The sequence below is a fragment of the Eriocheir sinensis genome, chromosome 51 (genome assembly GCF_024679095.1).
Source record: "Eriocheir sinensis breed Jianghai 21 chromosome 51, ASM2467909v1, whole genome shotgun sequence".
NCBI lineage: Eukaryota > Metazoa > Arthropoda > Malacostraca > Decapoda > Varunidae > Eriocheir > Eriocheir sinensis.
The window spans coordinates 430,998-445,705 of record NC_066559.1 but is presented as its reverse complement, the minus strand read 5'-3'; the positions used below and the strand labels follow the sequence as shown (position 1 = coordinate 445,705).

General features: G+C 42.9%; 1 protein-coding gene across 2 annotated transcripts in view; it reads left to right on the top strand.

The window, feature by feature from the left end:
- Positions 1-1,628: 1,628 nt before the first annotated feature.
- LOC126982459 (poly [ADP-ribose] polymerase tankyrase-2-like) overlaps positions 1,629-14,708 on the top strand; it is a 31,491-nt gene continuing 18,411 nt past the window's right edge. Inside the window, exons 1-7 of one of the 2 annotated variants that reach the window (XM_050834497.1) lie at positions 1,629-1,840; positions 8,895-9,119; positions 9,646-9,741; positions 10,995-11,202; positions 12,503-12,662; positions 13,483-13,591; positions 13,798-13,919. In XM_050834497.1, coding sequence (XP_050690454.1) covers positions 1,657-1,840; positions 8,895-9,119; positions 9,646-9,741; positions 10,995-11,202; positions 12,503-12,662; positions 13,483-13,591; positions 13,798-13,919 — 1,104 coding nt within the window. In that variant the 5' untranslated portion in view covers positions 1,629-1,656. The remainder of the gene's footprint in view (positions 1,841-8,894; positions 9,120-9,645; positions 9,742-10,994; positions 11,203-12,502; positions 12,663-13,482; positions 13,592-13,797; positions 13,920-14,708) is intronic. The other variant, XM_050834498.1, reaches the window with a different exon arrangement.

The window sequence follows — 14,708 nt, the reverse complement described above, 5'->3', positions numbered from 1 at the left end:
TGTTGCTTCTGTTGTAGTTGCTGGTGTTATGATGATATAAAAACCCTTCAGAGAGATTAGTCGAGTTATAATGAGCATTTTATCACATTCATGGTGCAGACAGCTTGTTGAATTATCACTACATTCTTTAAACTACACATTTAAATGCCCACAACCTCCACGAAAGCCTTATTAAATGCGGATGTGTGAGCCTAGAAATATTTGAGAGTATGGTATGGCAGAGTATTAGTGTGGAGCGTTCCCTTACCTCTGTACTCCCCTCTGGTGCTTCAAAACAAACACCTCCCTCCGTGACCCCGACTCTACATATCCGTATATCTAAACTCAATGAAAGTGATTGTGAAAGGATATTCTTAATTTTTTTTCCCCTATGCATCGCTGGCAAACGGTTCTCTTGAGCATGGGTTTTCAGGGTAGGGGGCGTGGGTTACCGTAGTAGTAGTAGTAGTAGTAGTAGTAGTAGTAGTAGTGGTGGTGGTGGTAGTAGTAGTAATAATGATAATAATGACAATAATAATAATAATGACAATAATAATAATAATAACAATAATAATAATAATAATAATAATAATAATAATGATAATAATAATAATAATAATGATAATGATAATAGTAATGATAATAGCGATAATGATGAAGCAGGTCAGTTAACAGCAGCTGGTGGTCAAAAGATTTTATGATGAGTCTTGAGGAAAACGCCTAAAATAATACTGAGTCCCGGAAAAAAAAAAACTTTGAAGGAGACTTAAGTAATTCTTGGTCCGTTTAGCTCTTATACGAAAATCTGACTGAGCATGTCACTATTTTTTTCATACTTATTCTATGGTTGTTTGATCCTCTCAGTTACCTCTAATACTTCCAAAAGGCTACTTAATGTGTCTTAAGAAAAATACCTACCACGAAAACAGTCACAGTGGGGAGAGCTTGTGGACCACGGCTATAAAACCAAAAAACTAATTACTCACCCTTGTAACCGCATAATTAGGAACTGTTTTAGTATTCTCTCCCAGTCCCTGCCATTCACCCCTCCAGTATACCCTAACAGTGTCGCGGGGAGCACTTGGGGGCACTGACATGCTTTTAAAACCCGCGCGCAGTCATGACGTCACCCCCAAAACATCTCGCGGAGTCTCGCGCTGCACGAGATATTTACTTTGTCCGAATCCCTGCCTCACTTTTCTATCTGCCTACTCATCACTTATAACTACCCCTCTTCCTTCCGATCCTTGTCTAAAATTAACTGATACATGTAAGAGACTCATAACAAAAGGGAAATTAGTTGTTAGTGAGCGAATAGTTGCCTAATTCACCCTGCTCGACAGTCTTGTCAGAGCTTTATTTATTCCTATTCCTACAAATCTTACATTAATAATAAGCAAAAACACGCAAAAGACTCATAATACAAGGGATATAAGGTGGACAGAGCCTGAATTAGGTGTTAATAAGGAAATCTTGGTGGGAGACCCCATGCTAACCCACCATTTCAGAGCCTAATCTACTACCATTCGTACATATCTTGCATTAATACTTAGAAAAACATGTAAAAACTCATAATAAGCGTGGAATGATGTGTTAGTAAGGGAGTGTGTGCTGTCTCCACCCTCCAGAGCTGAGGCGGGGGTTCGAACACGCGCCTCAGTGGGTTACAATGGCACAATGGCTTCTAGGAGGTCTGCCTTGGCCTCGCAGAACGAAATCTCGGGGAACGACCCTCTGCGGGAGCTGTTCGAGGCCTGCAGGAACGGCGACCTGGTGAGGGTGAAGAAGCTCGTCACGCCGCAGAATGTGAACGCCAGGGACACCGCGGGCAGGAAATCCTCGCCCCTCCACTTCGCAGCAGGTGAGCAGGCGAAGGGCAGCAGAGGCTTAGCTCCTCCGCCCGCCAGACCTTGGTAATATTTTTCGTACTTTCACCCGGGTTGCCTTTGTCCTGCCCCCCTGTGGTTCTGGCAGGGGGAAGAAGCAGGGTGGGGCTTTGTTTTGAATGGGGGCTGGGGAGTGTAGGTGTGTTATATGTGTGTGTACGGGGGAAAAGGTGAATGGCTCTGGGTTCTGTCATTTTTCCCTCTCGTCCGTCGTCCGTTATTTACTCACCTGCTTTACTCACCTGGCGGGAAGAGGCAAGGTGGGGCTTTGTTTTGAATGGGGGCTGGGGGGTGTAGGTGTGTTATATGTGTGTGTACGGGGGAAAAGGTGAATGGCTCTGGGTTCTGTCATTTTTCCCTCTTGTCTGTCGTCCGTTATTTACTCACCTGCTTTACTCACCTGGCGGGAAGAGGCAAGGTGGGGCTTTGTTTTGAATGGGGGCTGGGGGGTGTAGGTGTGTTATATGTGTGTGTACGGGGGAAAAGGTGAATGGCTCTGGGTCCTGTCATTTTTCCCTCTCGTCCGTCGTCCGTTATTGACTCACCTGCTTTACTCACCTGGCGGGTAGAGGCAAGGTGGGGCTTTGTTTTGAATGGGGGCTGGGGGGTGTAGGTGTGTTCTATGTGTGTGTACGGGGGAAAAGGTGAATGGCTCTAGGCTCTCCGTCCTGTCATTTTGTCCTGTGTCGTCTGTCATTTGCTCACCTGCTTTACTCACCTGTCCAGTCAGCGGTATTTGAGAAGTTAGGTTGAGCCAGTGCTGATTTAACCCAGTAGCAGCAGGGATCATGTTTCTTAATGGTCCCTCCAAGCGAGAAAAATGAGAAAAAATCATCACTCACACAAACCATTTTATAATATATATCAAAGCATTTGTGATCAGTTTATGTATCATCAATTTTGTGGGGGTTAAATCATGGCACAAATTTGTCCCGTCGCTGCTACCGGGTTAAATAAAGATACTGGAGGGTGACTAGGGATTCTGGGAGGGAGTTCCACAAAGATATCCCTCCGACATTAAAGGACCTCTTCCATAGTTCCAGCTGATTTCTACATGTGCTGTCTATACTGGTGGCCTCTAGTGGGTAGGGCAGGGTGAATGACTCTGCTGCCTGTCATCTTGCTCCCTGTCACTCCCTGCTGGTTTGGTGGCAAGGGGACAGGGGAGGGTTGAAGTTTGGCAGGGGGTGGGGGGTGTAGGTATGTTATATGTGTGTGTTCATGGGAAGTAGTAGTAGTAGTAGTAGTAGAGGTGAATGGCTCTGCTTCCTGTCATCTTGCTCCCTGTCATTCCCTGCTGGTTTGATGGCAGGGGGACAGGGGGGGGGGGGAGTAAAGGGTTCTGGCATGGCGATGGAGAGTGTCATTGAGTGTGTTCCTCGTGTTGATGGAAGGGGAAGGGGATTGTATTAAATTATCCCTTTCCTCTGCTTCCTTTTCAAAATATGCTTTAGCAGGGGAGGGAAGGCTGTGTGTGTGTGTGTGTGTGTGTGTGTGTGTGTGTGTGTGTGTGTGTGTGTGTGTGTGTGTGTGTGTGTGTGTGTTTCCTGTCAAATTTTCTTTCTCCTTTAGCCACTTATCTGCTACTTTTTTTTTTTTTTTTTTGCCCCCTTTCTACTGTTTGTGTGTTAGGAGCAAAATGTCACTCCCTCTGTCCCTCCTGCTACTCTACTTCCCCCTTCTTACTGCTTGTGTGTTAGCAGTATGGCACTTCCTCTGCTACTGTTTCTCCTGTTGCCACCTCTCTGCTGCTCTCCTATCTTTTTCAACTGCTTGTGTGTAAGTAGCATCATGGCAATAAGTCTTTCTCCTACTGCCACTAGTCAGCTACGGTACTTCCTCTTTCTTCCTACTGTATGTGTATGTGTGTGTGTATTAGTATCAGCATGGCACTCCTTCTGTCTCTGTTTATCCTGCTACCACTTGCCTGCTTGTCACCTAACCCCTTCCAACTGCTTGTGTCTTAACCCGGTAGCAGCGGGGATCATGTTTCTTAATGGTCCCTCTAAACGAGAAAATGAGAAAAAATCATCACTCACATTAAGCATTTCATAATATATATCAAAGCATTTGTGATCAGTTTATGTATCATCTATTTTTGGGGGGTTTAAACCATGGCACAAATTTGACCCGTCGCTGCTACACGGTAAAGCCACAAATTTGGCCCGTCGCTGCTACCGGGTCAATAGCAACATGGCAGCCCTTCTATCTCTCTTGTTCCTACTGCCATTTGTCTGTACTTTATGTTCCTCATCATTATTTACTATCCTTTTCTTCATCATCAGCGACTTTTCTTTTTTTTCTTCTGGATTCCCCATGCATGCCCTACTCTATCCCTGTTATCTTCACATGCATATCTGTTTTATTTGTCTTATCATTACCATAGTCTTATCTCCTTCCTACTGTTTGTGTTAGTGGCAAGGTGGCACTCTCCTGTATACATTTCCTGCCTAATCTCTGTTTCTCCTACTGCTGGAAAGGGATATTTATTTAGTCTTTCTCCTCATCATTTGTTGTTCATGTCTTCCTTGTCTTTTATGCTTTTTTTTCTCTTCTTTTATCTATGTTCTTTCTTTTGTTCTTTATCTTTCTCTAACTTTTGTTCTGTTTTATACTGTACTGCGAAATATCACTACCGGTGTTGTTTAGATGAGAACATTTTATAACAGACAAAGGTAATTTTTATTGCAGAAGTTTACAAAGAAAAAAAAATAAGGTGCAAATCCCATAGGTATTTTTTAATTGGAGATAAAAAGATTAGTTAAGTATGAAAACAAAATATAGCTAGAGTGCTTCTGCAGCCTCTTTTGTTATGTTTGGCTATTTTTTATCCTTTATTGCCTCCTCTGCTGGGAAAAAATAATTAACAAGTCAAAGTAATACACTAGTAAAAAATATCAAATCAATATAGTATACAGTCATCCCTCAAATAGTACGGTTTCCAATAGTTCGGTTTCGGTTTTATACGGATTGTCATAGAAGATCTTTTTAGGATTTTTAAATTTCCTGCTTGTCGGGAAATTTAAAAATCCCAAAAAAATCTTCTGTGAAAATCCACATAAAACCAAAACCGAACTATTGGAAACCGTACTATTTGAGGGATGACTATACTTTTTTTTGACAGCATGAACATCACGTTATCATGAATATTATTTTGTCAAGCTTATTCTTTCTTTATTTATTTCGTGAAGATCAGTTTACCTTATATTATTTTTTAAAAGACTATTCTATTTTATTTTAACCCGGTAGCAGCGACGGGCCAAACTTGTGGCTTTACCGTGTAGCTGCGACGGGCCAAATTTGTGCCATGATATAAACCCCCAAAAATAGATGATCCATAACCTGATCACAAATGCTTTGATATATATTATGAAATGGTTTGTGTGAGGGATGATTTTTTCTCATTTTTCTCGCTTAGAGGGACCATTAAGAAACATGATCCCCTCTGCTACTGGGTTAAGATTATGCTATTATGAAGTATTACAGTGTATACGCACAAGATAATCATAGGTGCTATATAAGAAAGATGTGCTACTCTTATGCTCGTATCTCCTCCTAGTCTAACAGTGTCATCCTCCACTTCACAGCTATCATTTATCATTGTTGTTATTTTTATTCCTGTTGCTGCGGTTGTCATCTTAACTCTCATTCTCCTTCATACTCATTATTCCTCTGCCTTGGGCTTCATATCAGGTTACGCTTTTTTCCTCCTGTAGTTTTTCTTGTTCTTCTTGTTCAGTGTCATCAACGTCTAGGTTTTCTCTTTTTTTTTCACTCTGATCATTTTGTTTGTCTTGTTTTCTTCTTTATCTTATTCTTTTTTCTTTTCGTTTTTTTAGTTTCTTCTTCCTCTTCTTTTTTCTTCTTCTTTTTTGCTTCATCATCATCATCATGCTACCTGTACTTCTTTGCCATCTACTACTTCTTCTTCTTCTCCTTCTTCTTCATCTTCATCAGTTACTTCTTTGTCATCTTTTTTTCTTCTTTCTTCTTCTTTTCTTCTTTTTCTCCTCTACTTCATCTACTAATTTGCTCATCATCTACCGCAGTACTTTGTCTTCATCATCATCTACCGGACTTCTATCTTCATTTTCTTCATCATCTTTTCTTCTTCATTATTCCCCCGTTATCTTCACATGCATATCTGTTTTATTTGTCTTATCATTACCATATCCTGTGTGTGTGTGTGTGTGTGTGTGTGTGTGGGTGTGAGTGAGTGTGTGAGAGAGAGCATAACATTATCAAACATTCATCGGTACCCCCTCCTAACCCCCTTCTCCATTACACATTATCTTTCACCATCTTATACTCATCATCATCACAAATTTTCCTCCACCATTATTTGTTGCTATGTTATCTTTGCTCATTTCCCTTTTTTTATTTTGCATTTTTCTTCTTTCGATATTGTTAAGCTTAGATATTTTTCTATATATCATTCGAATTGATTATCATTTTCATCTGTTTCCCTAATTTTGTGTTTTGTCTCACCAATGTATTTTTTTATGATATATTTTCTTGACTAGTATATGTATTTTCTTCAGTATTTTAGATTCACCTATATCAACATACTCCTTTCACCAATCTTCTTTTTCTTTCATCAGTATATTCTTTCAGGGGGTATTATTATTCTCTTGTATCTGCTACACTTCTCATGTCATTGCTATTTCTTTCCTTGGTTACCCCCTTCCTTCCCTCCCCTTCCCTCTCCTTCACTCCCCTTACCTCACCTCCCATTTTCCTCCTCCCTCCCCCTCCCCTCACCAGTCAGACCTGCCACACACGTACATACTTACTTTTACTGGCCTGTCATTTCCTCCTCAGCCCGCGTCACGTCTAAACCTAACCTGTCCTGCCTTATATCAACCTTGCAGGCACCTCGAAACAGCTGGCTAGTCACCTTTGCCTCCTCCTCCGTACTTCTTTTTTTCTAGTCTGCTTAAAAATTGGGGCATTCTAGCACTTCTATATATAATGCTTTACTGATTTTTGCTGTTTCTCTTTCTGTCTCTTTGGGTGCAGTAGTAGTAGTAGTAGTAGTAGTAGTAGTAGTAGTAGTAGTAGTAGTGGTGGTATTATTATTATTATTATTATTTTTAGTTAGTAGTGGTAGTATTAGTAGTAGTGGTAGTAGTAGTAGTAGTAGTAGTAGTAGTAGTAGTAGTGGCAATAGTAGTAGCAGTAGAAGTGGCAATATCAATAGTGACTTGATTGTTCAAACACACATTTTCTTTTGCTTTATTATCTTAACACAGTTTTCTTCATAGCAGTCTCTTAGTTTTGAAGGTTTTAAGTTACCGTTACAGACGTCCAGCTACTCTGCGTTTGTGTATTCCCATGTTTTCTCCTCCTCTGCTTCTGTCTGTTTTCTACGCACATTTATTTAACCTACTTTTTCCCTCTACTAATACAAGCGTCTTATTTTTTTTCCTTGACAGCTTTTTACCTGCTGTATGTCCATATAGAGTTGATATTTTGGGGTTGTGTAGAAGCAAAGATATTCAAGCAAACGATATGGAAATTATCTTTAATCTTTGCTGCTGAGAACCTGAACATTTTGGAGAGTATGACAAGAATAGTGTTGTGCTGTGGGAGTCACCATGAGACTCCTTTTTCTGGGATGGTATAATCCACTGTTCTGTAAGGCTGCCAAACTTTGTATAGCCTGTGTCCACTATGTATTGGTAAAGGAAACGTCACACCACCATCTTATGAGAGAGCCTGGGTTCGATTCCTGGGTGGAGTGGAAAAATTTGGGCGGCTTTTCCGATACCCTACGCCCCAGTCCACTCAGTAGTGAATGGGTACCAGGTATCAATCGGGGGTTGTGTCCCGTCTCCTGGGGTCTGTCCCTTTCTCCTATAAATCCTTCCCCTTCTGTCCCTCTCCAGCATATGACCACATGTTGCGCCGACTGAACGAAACTTTCTAACCACCATCTTATCTCTCTTAACGCGGTAGCAGCGGGGATCATGTTTCTTAATGGTCCCTCCAAGCGAAAAATGAGAAAAAATCACCCCCCACACAAACCATTTCATAATATATATCAAAGCATTTGTGATTGGATTTTGTATCATCTATTTTGGGGGGTTTATATCATGGCACAAATTTGGCCCGTCGCTGCTACACGGTAAAGCCACAAATTTGGCCCATCAGTGCTATCGGGTTAATGGCAGCCTAGCAATAGTAGTGTTGGAGGTTGTGATACATAGGGCAGTTATTGATTGATATGAGGTAGACAGTGTAGTAGAAGTAGTAATAGCAGTATTAGTAGTCACAACAGCAGCAGTGGTAGTAGGAGTAAGTCACGGTTAATGCCGAATCTGGTATCATTGCCTGCATATAGATTATTGAGCAGCAGTCTCATTAAACCTTCCCATTTTCCCTGTAAAACAATGAGGCAGGGGACAATGCCAGTAATTAAAGGTGTGATACATACCTTCTTCCTCCTCCTCCTCCTCATCATCATCATCATCATAATACCAATCCTACTACGATTGTCTGGTTGGTGTAGTGAAACCAAATTGGAGTCCATTTTGGTGTTGGCTCCCACAGGTCCATTTCTACCCTCTGCTCTGCCACACAGTCCCAACACCTATTTTTTCCTCTCCTATGTTACCTATACCTTACATATGAGAGGAGGAGATAGGTGTTGGGACTGTATGGCGGAGCAGAGGGGAGGAAAGGACCCACGGGAGCCTACGCCAGACCGGCCTCGACATATTCGGAAGCCTATAGTCATGATATTTCAGTGTTTACCAAGAGTTCCGTCCCATTCTTTTTCTTTATCCGATTCTTTTTTTAAGCAGTGGGTTTGTAATATGTCTTTCTAGTTGGGTATGGGCTGAGGACCACGAGTCCAGCACGTGTTCAAACCATGGGTGGGTGAATGACACACAGACAGCACCATTTTCCACTCTATCTGACGCCTTTTTCAAGCAGTTTTGTTTCTGGGAGGGTACGGTATGTGCTTGCAATCATGAATCCAACACAAGTGAAGTATATGCACTCATCACTTATTTTCCCCAACAGGGTTTGGTCGTAGGGATGTTGTTGAACACCTGCTGAACTTGGGGGCTGCAGTCGGGGCCAGGGACGATGGGGGACTCATACCTCTGCACAACGCCTGCTCCTTTGGCCACGCGGAGGTGGTGTCACTGCTGCTGAAGCATGGCGCAGACCCCAACGCTCGGGACAACTGGAACTACACTCCCCTACACGAGGCTGCGTCCAAGTCCAAGTTTGATGTCTGCATAGGTGTGTATAAAGGAATTGGTGTGTGTTGGTGTGTGTAGCTGGACTGGTGTGTGTGGATGTATGTTTGATTGAATCACACACTGCTTTAATGAAGTCTGTATATACTGAATAGAGTTTAAGATTATATATACACACACACACACACACACACACACACCCTGCAGCAGACCAAGAGGTGAATTACACACACACACACACACACACACACACACACACACACACACAAATATATATATGTGTGTGTGTGTGTGTGTGTGTGTGTATTTTGGCATCAGATTCCAGTTGAGTGTTTCTTTTGAGTGCTTGCCTCTGCTACAGCTTCTTCTTTTTCCCTTTTATTAATGGTTGAACTCACCTTTCACCTTACTGCTTTTCTCATTTTTAACCTTTGAACTGACTACTCAAATTATCTTTTCATTCTAAGGCAATTCCTCATGCACCATTTTCTTTGTATGGCAGTATAGATAGTTGGCGATTATCCCTAATTCTTGATGCAGATTAATAGTACTAATGTGTTTTTTTGTAGTGTTGCTCCAGAATGGCGGTGACCACAGCATACGCAACACTGATGGCAAGACAGCGCTGGACCTTGCTGACACCTACGCCCGCTCGGTGCTCACAGGTAGGGGGGTATGATGGGTGACTGTGTGATGGGTGACTGTGGTAAATTTGTGTGTGGTCATTGAGGAGAGTGTGTTTCCAGGTGACTGATTGGTGTGTGTGTGTGTGTGTGTGTGTGTGATGATAACCCAGTAGCAGCTGGGATCATGTTTCTTAATGGTCCCCCCAAGCGAGAAAAATGGGAAAAAAATCACCCCTCACACAAACCATTTCATAATATGTATCAAAGCATTTGTGATCAGATTACGTATCATCTTTTAGGGGGGCGTTTATATCATGGCACAAATTTGGCCTGTCGCTGCTACACGGTAAAGCCACAAATTTGGCCCGTCGCTGCTACCGGGTTAAGGAGAGTGTATTTCCAGATGAACGTGTGATTGGTGACTGATTGAGGAGCATGTGATTTCAGGTGACTGTGTCTGGTGAGTGGATGATGATTACGGAGTGTGTGTTTCTAAGTGGTGACTGTGTGGTGATTTTGGATACTCTGTGGTGACTGGGTACTGCATGGAGACTTAAGCTCCGTTCACACTGTGCCAATTCTGGGCCACGACAACCCAGTGACTTTTCCATTTGACAAGTTGGTTCCCACGCTCCAAGAGGGGGGTGGGGAGGGGGTATTGGGGTCTTGGGGTCTTGCCGACTGTCTGGGACATTCGACCAACTAGTTGCCAGCGTCGTGCTAACCCTCACGACTCCGGACTCCTGTCATGACACTGGCGCAGCATTCGGCAAGTCTCAAGACCTCTTTAAAGACATGCCCGACCCTTTCACGTCAACAACCAAGACCTCGTGTACCCTAGAGTCGTGGGTAGTCGTGGCCCAGAGTCAGCACAGTGTGAATGGGGCTTAAGGTGGCTTCACAAACACAAGGCATTCCTTCTCCCACCCATGACAACCTAACCTAACCCTCAGTGAATACAAGAAAAAGAGTCACTTAAGGCTTACCAAACCTAAAGTAATCTAACCATTGACCCGGTAGCAGCGACGGGCCAAATTTGTGGCTTTACCGTGTAGCAGTGACAGGCCAATTTGTGCCATGATATAAACTCCCAAAAATAGATGATGCATTAACTGATCACAAATGCATTGACATATATTATCAAATGGTTTGTGTGGGTGATGATTTTTTCTCATTTTTCTCGCTTAGAGGGGCCTTCAAGAAACATGATCCCTGCAGCTACTGGGTTAAGTGAATACAAAATGGAGGTGTTACTTGAGGCCTAACCTAACCTAACTTAACCTAACTCTCAGGTGAATACAAGAAAGAGGAGTTACTCGAGGCAGCCCGGGCGGGGAGCGAAGACAGACTCTTGACACTCCTCACTCCGCTCAATGTCAACTGCCACGCCTCAGACGGCCGCAAGTCCACTCCGCTCCACCTGGCGGCCGGATACAACAGGACGGAGATTGTGACCATCCTCCTGCAGCATGGAGCGGATGTCCACGCTAAGGATAAGGGGTAAGCGGAAGGTTGAGAGGAAGAGGGAAAAGAAAAGGGGAGAGTAGGGAAGGATAAGGGATGAGGAGGAAAGGGAAAGGGAAAGAGTAGTGCTGGTTAATGGGTGATGGTAAAGAAAAGATAAGGGGTGAAGATAGAGACAAAGATTGGTATTATAAGACACTTTTGCTTCTCACATCAACTATTTATAAAGGTCAAAGAGGGGGTCAGTCTGGTTCTAATGAGTGTTTCCTTAGGCTCAGGGTACAGAAGAAAGGTCAGACCACCACCTGGGTCATAAAACTACTAATGGAAATGCCCACAACTCCTATAAAAGCCTTGTAAAATATGTGTTCTTTCACGGTGAAATGTCTTATAATACGGCCCTTTGAGTTAGGTCTTGGTTAACTTTAACGCCTAAGGGATGCAAAAAAATCTAAGGGGTGACCCAGGAGGACGCAAAGAACTGTTTTTCGAGTGCATTTTTCGTAAAAGCTCATGTGACACTCATAATATTACAAATGGAAATCGCTAATAATAACAATTAGAAATAAACAATTAATGTCTTTGTGTGCATATATGGTATAGGACTTGGATTTATGTTCAAGTTTCCCTGTATTCTGAAGCCCCCCCCCTCCCCCCCTCTCCCCCCAAAAAACTACCCATCACAGCTAGCCATGTGACTGAGCCTCTAGGCCTCTGTATATGTGTATGTAGGCCTAAGGTTGTTGATTAGTGTATTTCAGACGTTGAACAATAGCGTAGGTCACGAAGAAACAAAATAAATATAACAAAACGGAGGCGTCCGCACGTGGGACACTCGTCCTTTAATGGAACACCTAAAATTTCCGCCTGCACGTCACTCGTCCTTTAGGGGTTAAAGAACACAGGGAAGTGTAAAAGTATTCCAGGATCCTAGGGGCTGCTTTCACAGTCACTTCGTTTTGATCATTACCAATGGCGGCGATCGACGCTATAGTTTTCCACGTGAAACTGGCCTATGGGGTAGTGGCGGCTGCTGAGGAAGCGAGAGGTGTTGAGAGTGTGTGCCAAGGTGCGGGGCTAGGCTAACCCCGCAGCCGCCACTACCCCGTCGGCCAGTTTTACGTGGAAATACTATAGCAACGATTGCCGCCATTGGTAACGATCAAAACAAACAAAATGACTGTGAAAGCGGCTCTCACTCCCCATCCCCAATCACCGCCCTTATCCTCACCACCATCACCATCACTACCTCAACGGTTTGGCTCTGCTGCACATTACCGAGGTATGGAATGTGTGTGTTCACTGCCATCAGTGTTCCTGCCATAACCACTCACAGCCCCCGCCATTACAGGGGCCTGGTTCCGCTGCACAATGCATGTTCTTATGGCCACTTTGAGGTGACAGAGCTGCTCATCAAGCACGGCGCCAACGTCAACGCAATGGACCTGTGGCAGTTCACGCCCCTGCACGAGGCGGCCTCCAAATCACGCGTTGAGGTGAGCAGCACTCAGGGTCTCAGACACATGAACACATACATTTTCTCTCTCACACACACATGCACACAGTACTGTATGCTACTGATAGGTAAATACATTGGTCCTGTGCTACCGTGGAGAGCATCTTGGCCTTGCCCTGCAGGATGGCATTCTTGCCTTGCTCTGGCTGAAATGTTTTTCCACTCACAAGAAGCAGTTACTGTCCCCTTTTGAGGAATGGGGTGGCAGGTTGTGGTGTGTAAGGTCTCACCTGTGCTCATTAATTGGCTAATAACCTCCAAAGCTCTCACAAACATTTTTCTCAATCAATTTCAATTTTTGTAATGATTTATAGATGTTAAATTCCTTTTTCCTTTATTATAGTGCAACAAAAGTCTTTTATAGAGAGATTTATGATCGATCTGATCCTTTCCCACTCTGAGCCACTATTAGAGTTTGCTAAAATGTTATCCTGTTATTACGGATGCAGACAACATATGATTATAAATTGATATTATTGCCACATCTTTTAAAGACTGAATACTCCACCCATTGGCTTGCAGTGCCAACACAGTGATTCTAAGTGCACTGGATCTGCCTTGTGTAGGCTGATGGGCTTGTAGCAGTCTCCTCATGTCTTTGTCTCAACTTTCCATCAATAAAGAAAACATTCTGGTTATTTTAATATGGAAGATTTTTGTTTTGCTTTGGCTCATGGGTAGTGACAATCTCTAAGCAGCTTCAGCACCTTTTTATTCTAGGGAAAAATAAATTTGAAGCACTTTTAAGAGAGTGTGATGGTACCAAGGCCATGAGTGTATGAATGTTGTTTTCCCTTCAGGTGTGTTCCCTGCTGCTGGCCCACGGTGCTGACCCAACACTCCTCAACTGCCACTCCAAGTCTGCCATTGATGTTGCCCCGTCGAGGGAGCTGCAGGAGAGACTCACATGTAAGTGTTACTGAGGCTGCTTGTCCGTCTGCCTCAAAGCCAGGCTCATGTTCTGCTTCCTGTGTCCCTTCGGAAGTGTTCCTGATACACTTCTCTTTTTTTTTCCCCTTTGTACATTTTTATTTTAGCATCTTTGGTAATACAATATATTATAGACTAATAAATAAATAAGTTGATGAATCTTGAGCCAACCGTCACTTCCTCAGACGAGTACAAGGGCCACAGCCTGCTGGAGGCGTGTCGTCAGGCCGATGCTGCCAGACTCAAGAAATTCCTCTCACCTGAAGTGATCAATTTCAAGCACCCGTACACCGGCAACACTCCACTGGTGAGGCCCTTCTGTGTATGTGGGTGTAGGGGGGGGATAGTTTTTATTTATTTATTTTTTTATTTATTTATTTTTTTTTTTTGGCCGCAATCAACAAATTATCCATCTTGGTGGTGTTGTTGTTGTTGTTCTCTTCAAGTTGTTTTCCTGGGTTATCCATGCATTGTTGACATGACATTGTATAATAACATTTGTTAGCCTTGATGAACCCAACAACATGGCATTATAAACAGTCATTTTTATTTATTTATTTATTTTCGTCTTGGCCTGTGGCGCTGGTAGGCATTCATAGTAGGGCCTGATGGCAGCATTTTCCATTTTAGACCCCTAGTTGCATAATATAAATTGTTGGGGGGATGTTGGAGGGTCATGCGGCGCCGATCTAGCACAGTTTTTATGGTATTAACACTAGTTTTAATTAATACAGATATTATTCAGTTAAATCTGAAAATAGTTTAGAGAGATTGATAATTTTCCACCTTCCAGCACCTGTTCAGTCACTCCGTAATATCAAACGTTTCCTTCATGTTGGAAATCCTCCTCTAGAATTTTGCCGTAATTTCCGTGCCGTGCATTTTCTTCTCATCTCAGCTGATTATTTCTCAGGATTTATGTTGAGTGCTCTTAGTGTATATTTTTTCCACACTTTAGAATGGAACACTTTTCCTCCAGACACCAGAAAGCCACCCTTAAGATAGTTCTACCAAAGGAAATTATACCTTGCCCAATGACATCATGTGATTAAGAAATATGCATAACTTGTGGAATACTATTAGGAGAAAATGTGAT